At 40.3% G+C, this 15,707-nt stretch overlaps 3 protein-coding genes across 5 annotated transcripts in view; 2 read left to right on the forward strand and 1 right to left on the reverse strand.

Annotated features, from left to right (window-relative positions):
- Positions 1 to 7: 7 nt before the first annotated feature.
- Positions 8 to 4,081, forward strand: LOC147797019 (protease-associated domain-containing protein 1-like). Its single transcript, XM_087145205.1, has 5 exons — positions 8 to 165; positions 687 to 787; positions 1,002 to 1,111; positions 1,387 to 1,554; positions 1,721 to 4,081. The coding sequence occupies exons 1-5, from the start codon at positions 51 to 53 to the stop codon at positions 1,839 to 1,841; spliced, it is 615 nt and encodes a 204-aa protein (XP_087001331.1). The 5' UTR covers positions 8 to 50; the 3' UTR covers positions 1,842 to 4,081.
- Positions 4,082 to 4,625: 544 nt separating this feature from the next.
- LOC110973904 (transmembrane protein 230-like) lies at positions 4,626 to 7,899 on the forward strand. 2 transcript variants are annotated; one of them, XM_087144800.1, is made up of 3 exons: positions 4,626 to 4,805; positions 5,333 to 5,456; positions 5,997 to 7,899. In XM_087144800.1, exons 2-3 carry the CDS (start codon positions 5,370 to 5,372, stop codon positions 6,258 to 6,260), a joined length of 351 nt encoding a protein of 116 aa, XP_087000926.1. In that variant the 5' UTR covers positions 4,626 to 4,805; positions 5,333 to 5,369; the 3' UTR covers positions 6,261 to 7,899. The 2 variants fall into 2 exon arrangements, with proteins under 2 accessions (XP_087000926.1, XP_087000924.1); XM_087144798.1 differs by having other exon boundaries at positions 4,627 to 4,818.
- LOC110973860 (uncharacterized) overlaps positions 7,727 to 15,707 on the reverse strand; it is a 49,478-nt gene continuing 41,497 nt past the window's right edge. For both annotated transcript variants that reach the window (XM_022225033.2, XM_022225032.2), the window contains exon 10: positions 7,727 to 15,396. In XM_022225033.2, the coding sequence (XP_022080725.2) occupies positions 14,782 to 15,396 (615 nt within the window). In that variant the 3' untranslated portion in view covers positions 7,727 to 14,781. The remainder of the gene's footprint in view (positions 15,397 to 15,707) is intronic.

Raw genomic sequence — 15,707 nt, forward strand, 5'->3', positions numbered from 1 at the left:
TAATCGCACAACCCAACAACGAACTTTTAACCTTGTGCAAGATTGTGAAGATGGCGGCGCCCATAGTTCTTAGAAGATCGGGTGGACCCGGTTGGAGATTACTGCATACGTGGCAGATCTGTATTCTTTTCGGCATAATTTTAGTAGCAGTTCGATACATACACGGTAATACTATGTGAAATCAAACATGAAATATTGATTATTTGCAGAAGGATGGGGTTCGCGTCTAGAAATAATTTACTCTGCGATATCCATATCTCATTATCTGCATGCATGGCAGTGGCTGCGTCATTATGCCGCTTATTGACCCATCTTTTCCTTCTCCATACATGTGTTGACATTGCATTCGTATTGACTGATGCAGTGAGTGACTTTTGATACATTTGATACTGACACTGGTTGACAAGTTGAAGTAGTTCTGTTACAGTTTGTAATTCGAAATTCCAAAAAACAGGGTCAGCGCAATAAAGAGAGTGTTGCCTTTGGTTTTTAGGAGGGACTGACGAGTTTTACCAGATTAAAATGAAAAAAGAAAAACTGGGGGTCCCCAAATATACAATCCCTGTTGCAAGGGGCCTACCTAGAGAAAAATTTCTTGTCATGAGCTTATATTTTTTTATATGTCTTTGCTAACTGGTTTGGACTGTCTTTTGAATTATGCCTTCTTATCTTTTCCATGTGAACAGGTCATGGCGTAGATGAAAACCTTTTCTTCAGTATCCTTAGCCCAGAAGATCTCGCCTTTATTTATAAAATCAGACCAGCCAAAAATTTTGGAGCAACTTTTGTAAGTCAAACAAAACAATTACATTATATCTGCCCCTCACTTGCCTACACTACCTGCTTTGTTTTATATTCTCAGTATATTGTACGACTGAAAAATCTGTTTACAAGCCACACCAGTCACACACATAAGGTATCCATAGACATATAGCAGCTAGTGTCAATATTTTGAATAAAGATAATATTAACATGTAAAATTTTGGCTTTTTTTTTCACAGGCTGATCATTTCCACAGAATATGTCTCATTCCAACAGACCCAGAGGATGCTTGTGGATCGTTGACAAATGCTGCTCAAGTGTCTGGGGAAATCGCTCTCATCAAAAGAGGGTGAGCTTTGGGTTTTTATTTTTTCCCCTCAGTATGAGTTGTGCTAAAAAAAAATTTCAGAAAGTGGAACCATGGAGTGCTGATTTTCATGAAGATGCGGCCAGTTTGCATTGTATCAACACAATTTAAAATTCACAAGACCAGGATCCTCTTCAAAATCCTCCTAGCAGCTTGAAGAAAATGGTCCCCTGTATTTCGGAATGGGCCTTTTTCAATATCTAGGTGGAAAGTTTGTAGTGTTCATGACTCTTTGTGTCACTGCCTCTTAATCCCAGGAGTTGTTCCTTCATGTCCAAGGCCATTGTAGCTGAGAGAGCTGGATCAGTAGGTGTAATCATCTACGATGACAACGCCAGGAACTTTGACAAGGTCATTGACATGATCGATGACAACACGGGCAGGACAACCTCCATTCCAGTTGCATTCCTCCTCGGCCGAGACGGGTAAGCTGTGACCTGTGATGTTCAGAGGGATTGCAGCTGGGACTCGTGAGTTGTTGTGTCAAAATCGTGTGGGTAGTTGCACGAGTCCAACCCGTTGAGTCTCATTTTTCAAATAGATCCACTGAGTTTTTGAAATCCCCACTTTTTTTTCTCTCATCAATCACAGTTATATGATCAAGAACTCCTTGCAGCAACAGGGCTTGCCGTCTGCTGTCATCTCCATTCCAGTCAACATAACCGGCGTCTCTCTGGGACACATAAGGCGCTCTCCATGGTCCCTGTGGTAGGCGTGGCTTCACACAGGTTGGGGGTGGGGAGATTCTGATGATGACCCACAAATAACTTTTTCCCTTTTTCTCTTTTTTGCAAAATTGTTTATCAAGAACTTCCGGAACGTTTTGTCGGTATGCAACTGGAAATAGCCTTTGAAAAGATTTATTCAAGCATTTTAAATGTACATCTTGATCTTAACCCATTACAAAGCAATTCCCAGGCTCAATTAAAAAAAAAGCAAAACTCAATAAAATCAGTTTGGAAGCATATTCTCACAGACAAATTCAAACAAAAATTCAAATAGACAGAATGCAAGGTTCAACGTTGGTTTATCCCAGCAGATTCCATTAAGTTGCAGCATGTTAGAGGTGTTACATATGCATTGAAAAATGCATGTGCAGAAAATATAAAAACACAAGGCTGAAGGCAAGAGAGTATTCATGTGAGTGCGTTTATTATTAATACACATCTTGTTGTTGTGATTGTCAATGCATTTGAACCTAAACGGGTAATCCTCCAGGGAAGAAGTAGTTTGTACTGAATGAAACTATACTTGCCTTTACAAGATTGATACACTTGTGTACAAGAAAGGTTGACCTTCAGCGTCTGATTCATTGACTGGTTCAAATTTTCTCCAGTATAGTTTTCCATGTACTCAACTAACCTTTGGGAAAGTTACTTACTTTTGCTTTGACACTTTCGGAAGCTGTCAATAACCATGAGGCCTGACGAATTCTCAGGAAGTGTCAAGTCGAGATTTACTGAAATGGCGTGCGTGTATAAACGAGTGATGTATCTCAGTATCCATTCAACATGTTTGGAACAATGTCATGTTTCTTAGGCTGCCACATGCCTTTCTTGAAAACAAGTGCATGACAATAAGCCTTTTGCGAGTTAACTTTGACCCAAATCTGGTACACTGAGTTCTTTGAATTCACGTGAACATAACAATTTGAATTCTCCTCACTAAAACCACTGTTACTATACCTCTTGATTCGGGGCAAGCTTTTGCTTAGTTACATAAGAGACGCCTTGCAACAATACACTATTCTCAATGGATAAGGAGGGCACAAAGGAACCAGTCCATTCCAGAGATGGTGGTCACTATGCAAAGCTTGCCCGGAATCACAAGGTATAGCAACAGTGTCTTTAGTCTGGGGAATTTTAAATCATTATGTTTATGTGCAGTCAGATAACTCAGTGCACCAGATTTTATTCAAATTTAATTTGCAAATGGCTTATTGTAATGTGCTCAGCACATAGAAAAAAAGTGACTAGGTGTATTAGGGTATCAACCTCATGTCGTGCAGTGTGTAGCAGGTGGATTTAAGTACCATTCATGCCATGCAGATCGGTGGAATTTCCACTTGGTTTTTTAAAAACATTTTGTCTTTCAAATATTTAATAATTAAAATCTTAATTGTGTAAGAGAATGTACTTAAATCACTGCAGTGTTACATACCATAGTTTCGACCTGTCTGTTACAGGGATGTTTTCTGGTTTGTTTTAGTTCTTTATTTTCTATCTGCCACTCTTTCCTCCTTTTTTAAAAGATGTTAACAGTCTGGTGAAAGAAAAAGTTAATTTTGAATACTCTTGATGTCGAGAGAGTTTTTTTTCTAGAGCCCTGTAGATCTGAAAGTTCAGTATCAAGAAACAAGGTCTCGGAAAAAACAATGTCAATTTTTTTCACTTCTACTTTTATTAAAAATTATTTAATTTCAAGTTTTCTGTCTTCCATGGAGTCATAAGTGATACATATCCTTGTTTTGAGTTCAAAGAAAAAACTCCATTTGTCAAATATAAAAAGTACTTTTAAATGTTGCTTGTTGCATTTACGTCCAAGAATTTTTTGGGGGGGAAGTCTTAATCAGCCTTTCAAAATGTTTTTATCATGATACTTCAATTCACCAAACGCTCTTGTTATTGAATTTTTTTCGCTAAAGCTCTCTATTTTATCTAAGTAATTAGCAGAATACATGTATTAAGTATTACAAGTTGGTCCAAGTTTGAAAAAAATTATGCAAAGAAAAAGTAGGATATTATAATTCTCTGTTTTGAGATTTCAAGGAACGTCATTACAACTACATCACAGATGCTTCCTGGTCAAGTAAACCGTTATTATTTTGGGAAAGTGTTAAAATATCCATATTTTATTTTTCTGTAAAATAAAGCCAACTCAACTGATGCTAGCATTTTCACGTGAAAGGCAATAAAAGCGGAATAACCAATAAATATTGAATTTTAACCCTCATACTTAGTCAAACGTGTAAATATTTTGCAGTTAGTTGGTATTTTATTGAATATATTGGGGTGCAGTGTCCCAATTCAAAAAAATTCTCTGCCAGGCCAAGGTGCTTAAAAAGTAACCCTGACAAATTCTTTCAAAAAGAGGGGTCTGTGCGGGCCAACACATTGTGGGATTGTGTAAGTATGGCCCAGGATCATCTATGTAGATTTAGGGGCACCCATCTGGGTGAGGGATGTCATTTGAAAAATGGCTGTAGAGAAGACTTGGGTACATTCACTTTTGGGGGGCGAGTTTGTTTTTGGTGGATAATTAAAAAATTCATCTGTTAACCTACTAAATTTTCAAATCAAATGAAATCTACTGGACCAAACAGCACATTGTTTTTGCTTGAGAGACCTCGGGACTTCAGTTGCCTCCTACGGGTCTCCAAACTTTGTTGATTTTATACTGTTTTCAATGGATAGTTCAGTGCACCCACTGTGCCTTCGGTTGTAGGAGTTTGGAGCAAAATAAAACCTCTTGAGGGCGCAGTCACTACTGTCCAGTAGTTGCATGCAACCTATGTAGGATAATGTGCATAAATTTGCAGTCGGATTCAATATACTACTAATACTCACTACACTAGGCCTATGGTGACAGCGTTAATGGTTAAACCTTTGTGAACGATAATTTAATGCCTTCGACAATTCTGTGGCAAGTCTGTGGCGTGGAAAACGGACTTTGTGAGGCAAGAATTACTGGTAAACAAAGTCGTGGAAAGAGTTCCATAAATATCAGTGAATATAGACGCCGCTTGACACCCTGTGCACAAACCCTACCCATTATAACGTTATGACTAAATATGAGACTGATCTGAAAAATTTGAAGTGTTTTCCATGTAAAATGACTTGGTATTATCTCTCTTACATTGAATTTTTGGGGGGCACGTTTTTGCTTTCTGATGGCTAACGGGTTACTGTAGGGATTAATTAACTGGTGTCCGTATATGAAACTCTTTCCCTAAGTGGTTACCATGGTTACTGACAAAATCATGGTTATGACTGTTAGACTGTGGTGCCTTGTCACTTGCTTCATTTACGTTGGCGTTTAATATTAGGCCTACTAGCGCTCATGCCCAACAACTCCAGTCTTAATGCTGAATGACATTGCTAATTTCTCAAGGTTGTGAGTACAAGGGCTGGAGTTACTCCAGCTAGGCCTTGTCCTACTTTATTTTTGAGTTCTCAACAGCAGACACTTTGTGTATTCCGGCAGTTTCATTCTCCAGCATTGATGTCTGTTGATCTGTGCTATGGCTGCTAGAAGGATGGCTACGGACAAAAGCAGTGTGAAATACACCCGCATGACTGACACTGGGGATGGCTACATAGACTTGCAGGTAAAAAAATTGAACAGCCGAGCAATACTCTCTTTAAAAAGAAAATCAGATCAATTGAAAAATTACATTTTAATTGACAAATGCTCCAAAATTACCTCTATGGGGCTCAGGACTTGCTCCTCCTCTTCAAGCTCGGAGAGGCAAAGTAAGGTCTCCTTGATTTGAGGGGAAGTCTTGAATAGTCATCACCAAAGGGTGAGGTCTCATTCAAAGTTCTGCAAATGGTTTTCCTCGATTTCTTGCATCAGACAGTAAACCCGTGACGATGACCAGTCAGTAGCAGTACCGTGGCATGCCTGTGGAGAAAAAAACTGTAAAACAGGGACTAGGTACCAAATGTCTATTTTCGTACTCATCAAATCACAAAGCACGGCACAAATTGTTTCAAGCACTGATCTATTTACTTACTTTACACATTTGCTCTGGGACGCAGAGCATACTTTCCAGGTATTCACTCCAATGTACAGTTCTGAGACTCCTAAATTCCCGTACAAAGCTGTTTCTTTACTATCACTTATTCTTGAAATTCCACCACCCCAGTTTACTCGACAGCCCCCCAAGGTCCCCTGGAAGTCCATCGGTGTAGCCTGCCTCCTCTTGATCATGGGGACGGTCTTGCTGACCATCGGGGCATTGCTGGTGACCGGACACATAAGCAATAAATACCAGGACAGGATGTGGCCAATACTGATTCTGGGAACGGTGCTGTTCATTCCAGGATTCTACCATGTGAGACTGGCAGTGTATGCCTACAAGGGTTACAGGGGGTATTCGTTTGACGACATTCCGGATTACGATGACTAAGTTGGATAAGTCTGGTATTTGGGTGCCAGGTTTTAACAGTACTTATCGGTTGACGTTGAAGACAGACTCTTGACGCTTTGTGGCCCATCAGGCCAGATGGCAGGTGAGCTGGCTAACAAGTTGGTGATGAAGTCATTTCAAAATTATCAAACTCGATGCAGATGGCTGTGCTGCTTTTGACTTTTAAACTGTGGTTTGGAGGAAGGTATCAAGATTGCCAAACAAAGATGCGGTGCGGAGTTCAGGTGTCTTCTTGAAGCACTTGTATTTCAAAATAGAAAGAGCCAGAATTGTGCTCCAAGAATTCAGCCCTGTGTAGTAAGCCATACCAGTAAATGATCAGGAGTTAATCATCTCATACGTCTACTAGCAATGAGGCAGAAGCAGGTTGCCAGAAAGACCCACCTTTGGCCGCCCATTTGTTTTAACACAGACGTCAGACATGGATGTCATAAAAAAGCCTGGACTCGGAATGTCTTTGTACAAGGTTCGTAGTGGCAAGACTCGCAACAAATTCAAAGACTTTTATGATCCATTTTCAAAGACTTTTTACTGAATTCCATAATCGGTTTGTGCAATTCTACGATGCTGGTAATATGCGCAATTGTGATTAGATCACAGTCCTTTGAGGTGACATCGCGGGGCTTTGACATAGCAGTAATAACTGTTCATGATTCACAGATCGGCGCACTTAATGCAAAGTATTGAAACATGTCTTGAAAAATGCAGCACGATTATGAAATACAAGATGTAAAAGATGAAAATTTAATGACCTTTAGTGACTTTATTCACTTTTCTACCATGACTTCTCCAGGAATTTCATGACCTCAATAAAACTCAAGAAAGATTTTTAGGGAATTTAATGACGGCTACGAACCCTGTTGTACCAACTGAAGCCACCAGCTGGCATCTTACCGCACTTAATGCAAAAGTGATGGTTGGCTCTCATGAGTGAATTTGGTTAGCCATGGCGGGCAAGCCTTTGTTTGAGCTTTTGTATTCGGTACAGTAAGATGGCCACCGGTGGCTTCAGTGACCTGTGTATAAAGATTAAGGGCCTGTTTGTTTTACACGAATTAGAATCTTGATTAGTAATCCTTCATTGGTTCACTGACACCAGAATCCGCCAAATGGATGGAGAGAACCAGCGTTGGGATCACTGATTGAGATCTAGATTCGCGTGAAACACGGACCGTAAGGGCATTGCCAGTCCATGCTTTTGTATGACGTCTGTGATGTCAATCCCCAAGTTATTTCTGATTGTTTGATGCTGAGTGGGGGTGGTTTACCATTGCTGTGTACATTTCTAGCAGTTCAGCTTTGAAGAGAAATATTCTTATCCATTCATTTGCCTTGATCAATGCTTTAACCTCAAAGGACCACTAGTTTTTCATTGCAGAAATAATATAGTTATTTCCACTGGCAAAAGATGAGAAACCAGTCTTATGAATCATATGCAAGCCAACTTTTTTTCTGAAATTCCCAACATTTATTGATACATGCCCTATAAAGAATCATCACAACAGTACACATACAGTACAAATTCATTGAACCAAGTACTTAGTATAAAATGTAATCAGTAACTCGATACAGTCTAGCAAAATTCATTTCATTAAAACTCATCTAATTCTACACTTCATTTGAAGTATGTTAGTTTGGTGAATTATGATATAAAGAGAACTATCGGTGGCAACTTTGGTGAAGTTCTTCCAAAGTTCTTCCAAAGTTCTTTTGTTGCACGATGTTCATGATAAACTCTAAAGGTAACAGTGCCCTCTTATGGAAGCTTGAAGTGACCATCCACTTTTTCCACATTTTCGTCCATAAGGAAAGATTAAGTGCAGAGAAGTCAGTTGACCATATAGCCTCTTTTCAGCTTTGGTGTTTGATATCCAAAAAAAGGTCCTTCTAAAATATGATGTAAACTCAAAAGACATCTTTTCCAGACACATCATGAAGAAACATCTTTCTGAGATAAAAAACCCTTCTTCCTGCAATGAAACACCGCCATGAACAGACATCAGTTTCTCACTATCTTTCAACGATAATTCATCAGTAAAATGAGGAAGCGTGGATGGTCACTTTAGCTGCAATATCCTCTGGCTTTGAGCATTAAAAATTAGCTGGATGAGAGTGTTTATGCTAGTGCACATGTTCTGTGCATGAAGGTAAGTGTACTTGGCCTGATCCATGGACGCCTTTACAGGCGCACTAACTCCCTAGAAGCCTCAGCTCTTCCTGCCCTTTTTAAAGTGATCGTAAAATTATGTTCGCCGTACCATCGCATATTGGCTGTTATTTATTTGAAAGAGAAATATTATATTCTTGGTGTATGTAATGCCATACTAAAATCTGTGAAAGATTAGAAAGATGAAATCAAAGTAAAATGAGCGACAGTGAAGTATGTGAAATAAAAATGGAAAATTGCAATGAGACAAGAGATGTGCACTGTAAATGGGAAACACGGAGAGGGGGCTGATTTAAAACTCTGACAAAATGAATGGTTTCTGGTGAATGGAATGTGCGACTGAATGTGTCCCTGAGATCACAGAGAATGCTGGAAATCCAAGACTTACCGGCAAAACTTTTCTAATCCCTTTGGCTGCGGCTACCGAGTATGAACAACTTCTAAAGAAGAAGAAGCCAATATGAGTGGCTTACACTTATGGCATGTCTGAAACCTTGTCTTCACATCTATTTTTTTTTTTTTTTTTTTTTGCCTTTTCTTCTAAATTTGAAGCCCCCAACTTTGAAGAGTGTGACTCACTAAGGGAACACATACATGTACGACGTGAAGCCAGACAGGAATTTTTCAATCGGTCTGACAATCACACAGGTCTACATCTGGATTGCGGAGCCAGGGATTAGCTGACGTTGAAGACGAAACTGTACCTTGAGACACAACTTTCGTTATCAATGCCTTAAATAAGGCACCAGCCTTTGGTCATTTGTTGGTCTGGTTCCCGGAAGAAAAGATACTGTCCCAACATTCTTTCCCAGGTTACCAGACTACTTCCACCCTTCCAGCTTCTTGCAGACCTGCATAAAACAAAGTGAACTTTGCAAACTTAGCAAACTCCTTGCAAAAGAAGTCTAAGGCGAGGGGGGGGGTGTAGGTGCAGAACTAGTTTCATCGGCACATCATGCATTTTGTTTCCAGTCGGGTTTTTCCACGATTTAACCCTAACCACCCCCCAGTCTTCAGATTCTAGTCGATGGTTCTTAAGGATTTTGGCAGAGTTGAGGAAGGTAAGAGCAGGGCCACAAGATGTAGCAAGTACCACTCTCCCCCCCCCCACTGAAATGGAAGGATCCAAGAGGGTGGCTAGAAAAAAATACGAAAGGGGTTGGGATTACGACCAAATAAAAGACTTGTTTTTTCCTGATTTTCACACGAGTCATTCCATGCTTACTGATATGGGACACACTGTACATGTAACTAGATGTTCTAAAAGACTGATCGTGTCATAGTAAGAACTAGAAGTTAGAGTAATATACAAGTACAAGTTGGCACGCACTGGAAGTAGTTTGAGTGCACCAGGGGCAAATTAAGACAATTTTCCTTCAACTAGACTACGGTTACATAATAGGAAATGTAAATGAATAATAACAATTATGTTCAATTACAGATTAAATAAGGTACCTCCATGTACATTTTTATATATATAATTGTATAAATAAAGAGTTAAAATGCAACTGACATGAATAAAACCATCCACAGATTGGTGCAAAGCGAACACTAAATCTCTAAAACTACATATTTTGGTGGCATCGGTCCCTTGGTATATTTCAATATCTGAAATTTCACAATACAACAACAAAAAACTACTGTTGAAAAATATACAGCTAGAATACCGGAACTTAGAACATGGTACGGTAATACTGAACGTCTGAACTTAGAGAACAACCTCGATCAACTACAACGTACATTTGGATAAAATCAAGTTGTAATCCACTCCAATGTCACAAAACACCCGTGAGAGCACTCACGCATTTGTAATGAAGGAAACGGGGAAAGGAACATTTGAAATATAAGTCAGTTCAACAGGATGAAAACCACATCTTGACAATACAGTGAGTTGTAATAAGTACGGAAGAATTGATCAGAAATGACTAGGATTGCGTTAAAATACAATGGAAGGGTTTACAAATTACAAGTAAATCTGAAAAAAAAAATTATTACTAAGGAGCACTTTTCCAGTGACTTGCATCACCCTTCCTTAAGATAATACTTAGCCCAAGAACTCTTCTGGCTCCTTGAGAAATCCCCTTTCAATACAAGTTGCCCCATTGTAGTTAAATAAACCTGTCTAAAGTGTCCAAGGCTCGCTTATGCATGTGGCTGAGGAAAAAAACACTGCATTTCAGCCCAAGTGACATTCTCTTGTACTGAATTTAAGGCATTCCTCTTCAATCAGACTTTGCACAAGACATTTCTTTCTTCCTCTCTTCTCAGGCAGCTATTTCCCTCAATGAATAGTTCTTTTTTTGACGAAACCCTTCAATGAAACAATAAGACCAGCAGAATGGGCAGAATGACTGTGTCTCTGAACCTCCAAATGTTCCCCAATTCTGCTAAGCATGACTGTGTCTCTGAACCTCCAAATATTCCCTAATTCTGCTAAGCATGACTGTGTCTCTGAACCTCCAAATGTTCCCCGATTCTGCTAAGCATGACTGTGTCTCTGAATCTCCAAATATTCCCTAATTCTGCTAAGCATGACTGTGTCTCTGAACCTCCAAATGTTCCCCAAATCTGCTAAGCATGACTGTGTCTCTGAACCTCCAAATATTCCCTAATTCTGCTAAGCATGACTGTGTCTCTGAACCTCCAAATATTCCCCAATTCTGCTAAGCATGACTGTGTCTCTGAACCTCCAAATATTCCCTAATTCTGCTAAGCATGACTGTGTCTCTCAACCTCCAAATATTCCCCAATTCTGCTAAGCATGACTGTGTCTCTGAATCTCCAAATATTCCCCAATTCTGCTAAGCATGACTGTGTCTCTCAACCTCCAAATATTCCCCAATTCTGCTAAGCATGACTGTGTCTCTGAACCTCCAAATGTTCCCCGATTCTGCTAAGCATGACTGTGTCTCTGAACCTCCAAATGTTCCCCGATTCTGCTAAGCATGACTGTGTCTCTGAACCTCCAAATGTTCCCCGATTCTGCTAAGCATGACTGTGTCTCTGAACCTCCAAATGTTCCCCGATTCTGCTAAGCATGACTGTGTCTCTGAACCTCCAAATGTTCCCCGATTCTGCTAAGTATGACTGTGTCTCTGAATCTCCAAATATTCCCCAATTCTGCTAAGCATGACTGTGTCTCTCAACCTCCAAATATTCCCCAATTCTGCCAAGCATGACTGTGTCTCTGAACCTCCAAATATTCCCCGATTCTGCTAAGCATGACTGTGTCTCTGAACCTCCAAATATTCCCCGATTCTGCTAAGCATGACTGTGTCTCTGAACCTCCAAATATTCCCCGATTCTGCTAAGCATGACTGTGTCTCTAAACCTCCAAATATTCCCCAACTCTGCTAAGCATCTAAATAAATTAAACCCTGTAACTGGCAACAGTTCAAATCAAAATAAACCCGTTTTTCTACAACCCACTATGCAAACTCAGAGCTCACAAATCCATCTAAAGCTAAAACTTCACTATACGTAATCGGGTGTATACTTGTACTTTGGTCATTTTTCGAACTGAAAAAAATATCCTTGGACACTTTTTTTCAGTTCTTAACAAAATCGATAAACTGTTCTACATTTCATTGAATACAATATCTGCTGTAAAATTTAAATTTCACCAATATAAAACAAGATTATACACTCACTTAAACACTCAACGCTCAATCGAAAGGCACTTGTGACAATTTTAGAGCCCAGGCAACTTTTTAAAGAAATTCTCATTTCATTTGTGAATCTGGTGACAATGGATCATCAATGATCAACATGTCACATGAATAGGCGCTATTCTCACAGGCGAGGCTAAAAAGCTACCCACAATGCATCCTTCGAAATCTTTGGTGAAACTGACACGCGGTCATGAGACCTTCTCCGTCTGCAGCCTAAGACAGTGAGTCTGAGTCAATATACAGCAGTCCAACTGAATTCAACCCTCAGAGAAGTATACACTTTCAACATTTCCCACCATTGCAAGATAACTTATATGCTGTTAGCCAAACCAACAAGTAAATAGGTAAATATCTACTCAGCAATCACGTTGAAACCAAGAAAGTCATGAGTCAAGTTACCAGTCCAGCTAAATGGGATCAAACTAGGACAAATTTACCAGTGCCTCTTGCAAGCTTCATTAGAGATAGCTTGTCACTTGACTGACCTGATAACTTTTGATTACAACTCTTGGCGCGATAAACAGTATGCCCTCACTCCCTCGAATGCTTCAATCCAACTTCCAACTGCTTAAAAAATCAACAAATCATTATATACATTCAAAGATTCCTGTAAACGTTGTTTTCATGTCATGTATTTTTTTTAGCCAAACATTTTACGAATAGGTGTTAGTATACGGCAAGATTACATTTCCGTGCCTGAATATATAAACACTGGCAAGATACTATACTGAGTAGCTACATGAATACACTCGTTAATTTCTCCATCTACTTGTACTAGTGCTTTTGTAACATTCTTCCTTTGGTTTATCACATTAATTCTAATTTATTGACTGCACTTCATATCTGCAATTAAATTGGTTTGCTGATTTTTGTCGCATTACCTAGTCTTGAAATTGCCTGTAAAAATTCATCACATCCATTGATAATTAACATATTTACAAAACAGGATTTGTTGAGGATTTGGGGCCTCCGAAAACTCAGAAAAAAATGAATTGTAGTAGACATGTTACTAATGTTTCCCACTCATTTTTCCCCCCTTTTTTTTTTCTTTCAATATAAGGGCACGGTTTGAATTGGTAATCTCAAGAGCACTGTACACAGATGTTCTATCGACCCAGCTGTTTTGTTCTACAGGATTTCTGACAAAGCCTTGAACCTTTTCTGAGGAGGGGTATCTCAGAGAGCCCTTAGAAATGATCCAATCCCAGAAAACTTCTGCAGTTCACACTCGCAAGCTTTCAGAGAGCACTGAGTGTGCAGTACGTCGTCAACAGATTCATTCGTAACAGAAAACTCCAAAAAATATCTTGAAAAAATCTGAAAATCGATGTCCCAATAATGTACAAGTACGTAACACTCTTTTCAATCAGGACAAGTTGGCTAAGTACATACATGTACATGGACAACTTGAGGTAAAAAGTTGACCAAAACAAAAGTCAAACAAAAAATGTTCAAACAAAGATGACTCTGTACATGGCACCCTGTTTTTGTTCATTTCACATCAAATCATCAACTCCTGGGCACATGACCTTTTTTCCACAGAGCAAATAAGATGTGAAATAATTTCAAGAGGTAGAGTAAAAGTAACAAAGACAAAGTTCACATTTTTTTTATCAACGTACCTTTAGAACTACTCGGGGTGGGAGGATCTACTTGACCAGATTTGAATTTGCATTCTAATTTCTTATCCTGCTCTACAACTTCAGAAGTGTCAACATGCAGAAATCGGCACTGTCGTGTCAATTTGCAGTTAAGTCTACTCTTAATACCTAAATGCAGTACCAATAATTTGAGATAGAAAGCTAGAGGAATACATTAGACAATAATATATTCAAATAAGCTATCAATGAGACTTGAACAGCAAGTTCAAAATTTGGAAACACAGTTCCAAGCGAGTTACATTTTGTTCCAATTCCATTTAAATTTAATTAAAAAATAATTTCAAAAACCCTGACGACTTCCAGGGGCTAAATACAACCCAAGCATTCAGCTCTCTCTTGACTCTCCCTTTTTTGGTGGCTATGGATGGGGCTAACTATCTATTACCCAGAGCAAGGAATTGAGGTAAATCATTTTGTCCCTTTTTTGTTAAAAAATGGCCTACTTGGAGCATTCAGCCCATGACTGGTTGGCATTTCGACCCCGAAGCCATATTTTTGAGGGGTTCAGCCTGAATATCTATTGCATTTTAAAATGGAAGCAACTGAAATAATTTTGTTCCCTTGACTAGAATCTTGAGTTTGGTGGACAATTTCACCCGAATAAAGCTACAGCAAGTCATGCCCACACCGAGGTGGGTCTACCCTGTAGTGTAAACTAGGCCTGCCAAAGATGACCACTGACAATTTCCTGTATTGCGTGACTTTCCTCTCACAAAACTTGCAGCAAAGAAATCACTGAGAGAGTAACGCACACATTTCAAGTCTCTGATCAGAGTTACACTTGAAGAAATTGATTCCGACATTCAACACTGCAGTACTTTGCTTATGTAACATTTGTTGAATACACCAGTTGCTCATCGGTGCTTTTTCATATTTGGTGGGGGGGAGGGTTTGAGGGTGGCCCAGTCAAACTCATTTCCATGTCCGAAGTTGGGCAGCAAACTAAGGAAGGTAAAAGTGTGCTTTGGATGTCATCTTGCCAGCTTGCTCTCATACCTGGGTTACTTGCTGAGGAAATCAATGTTTGCCTTGACGCATTTGCCGGTGGGCACATCAAGAGCGCTGACCTTTATCTCTGTGTCCCCGAACTGCATGGTGAGCTGCAGCTCTCGCCGTTTGGCAGGGCTGGCGCCACTGGCCGGAGCGTCCGACACATCGATGTGAAGCGTGCCACACTTGTGGACCCCCCGGTCGGTGATGAAGTCCACCTTGTCTCGTTCTGTGCAGTAGATGTTGATGACGATGGCCTTCTGGCTGGGTTTGGCCGGCGTGTAGCTGCGCGTGACCATGTCGCCCACCGCCACTGACTGGTCGGCCTGGACATACGTATCGAAGATGTCCTTGCACCACTCCACTTTGTCCTTGACCACCTGCTTCTCCCTGGGGTGGCGGGTGGGGACAAACTTGTTCAGAACACCCACGCCGTAGGTAAGCCGGGAGCGCCGGACGCGCACCGCCGTGGGGTCCAGCCCAAACATGACTGCCCCCTTCAGAATAGTCAGCCCCACGTCCCGGGGGATGATCACCCGCAGGCGGCTGGCAAACTTCTTCCTCATCTGGTTCTGCAGGAGAGGGGACTGTGCAAAGCCTCCCGCTAGAAATAGGTAGGACACCCCCTGGAAGGACAAGGGGCATTAAAATAAATTAGCAGTTGGGTATGAAATGGACTTAACCTTTTCCGTTTTATAGGGAGTATAGCCCTGTGGTTAGGAGTCATGACTCATGATAAGAAGGTCAGGGGTTCGAATCCAGCTACTAAGTGTGTGCTACATGGTCATTAGCTGGGGAGCAACTTGTGTTAGAATACCATCCTGTCCGGGGGGGGGGGGGGATAGATCATTCTTAATTGCTTCATCAACAAAAACCAGGGATAAACGCTGCCCTGATGGGCCAAACTGGATCACGACAGACCTTATTACTTTATTTT

This window comes from Acanthaster planci, linkage group LG13 (assembly GCF_054643075.1).
Source record: "Acanthaster planci isolate LZ-2023a linkage group LG13, COTS_SCS, whole genome shotgun sequence".
Taxonomy (NCBI): Eukaryota; Metazoa; Echinodermata; class Asteroidea; order Valvatida; family Acanthasteridae; genus Acanthaster; species Acanthaster planci.

Bases quoted from the DNA above. Each gene is read 5' to 3' on its own strand.
- LOC110973904 (XM_087144800.1), top strand. From the start codon at position 5,370: ATGGCTGCTAGAAGGATGGCTACGGACAAAAGCAGTGTGAAATACACC. The intron at 5,457-5,996 runs GTAAAAAAATTG...CCACCACCCCAG, and splicing joins ATGGCTACATAGACTTGCAG to TTTACTCGACAGCCCCCCAA.
- LOC147797019 (XM_087145205.1), top strand. From the start codon at position 51: ATGGCGGCGCCCATAGTTCTTAGAAGATCGGGTGGACCCGGTTGGAGA. The intron at 1,112-1,386 runs GTGAGCTTTGGG...TCTTAATCCCAG, and splicing joins ATCGCTCTCATCAAAAGAGG to GAGTTGTTCCTTCATGTCCA. The intron at 1,555-1,720 runs GTAAGCTGTGAC...CATCAATCACAG, and splicing joins TTCCTCCTCGGCCGAGACGG to TTATATGATCAAGAACTCCT.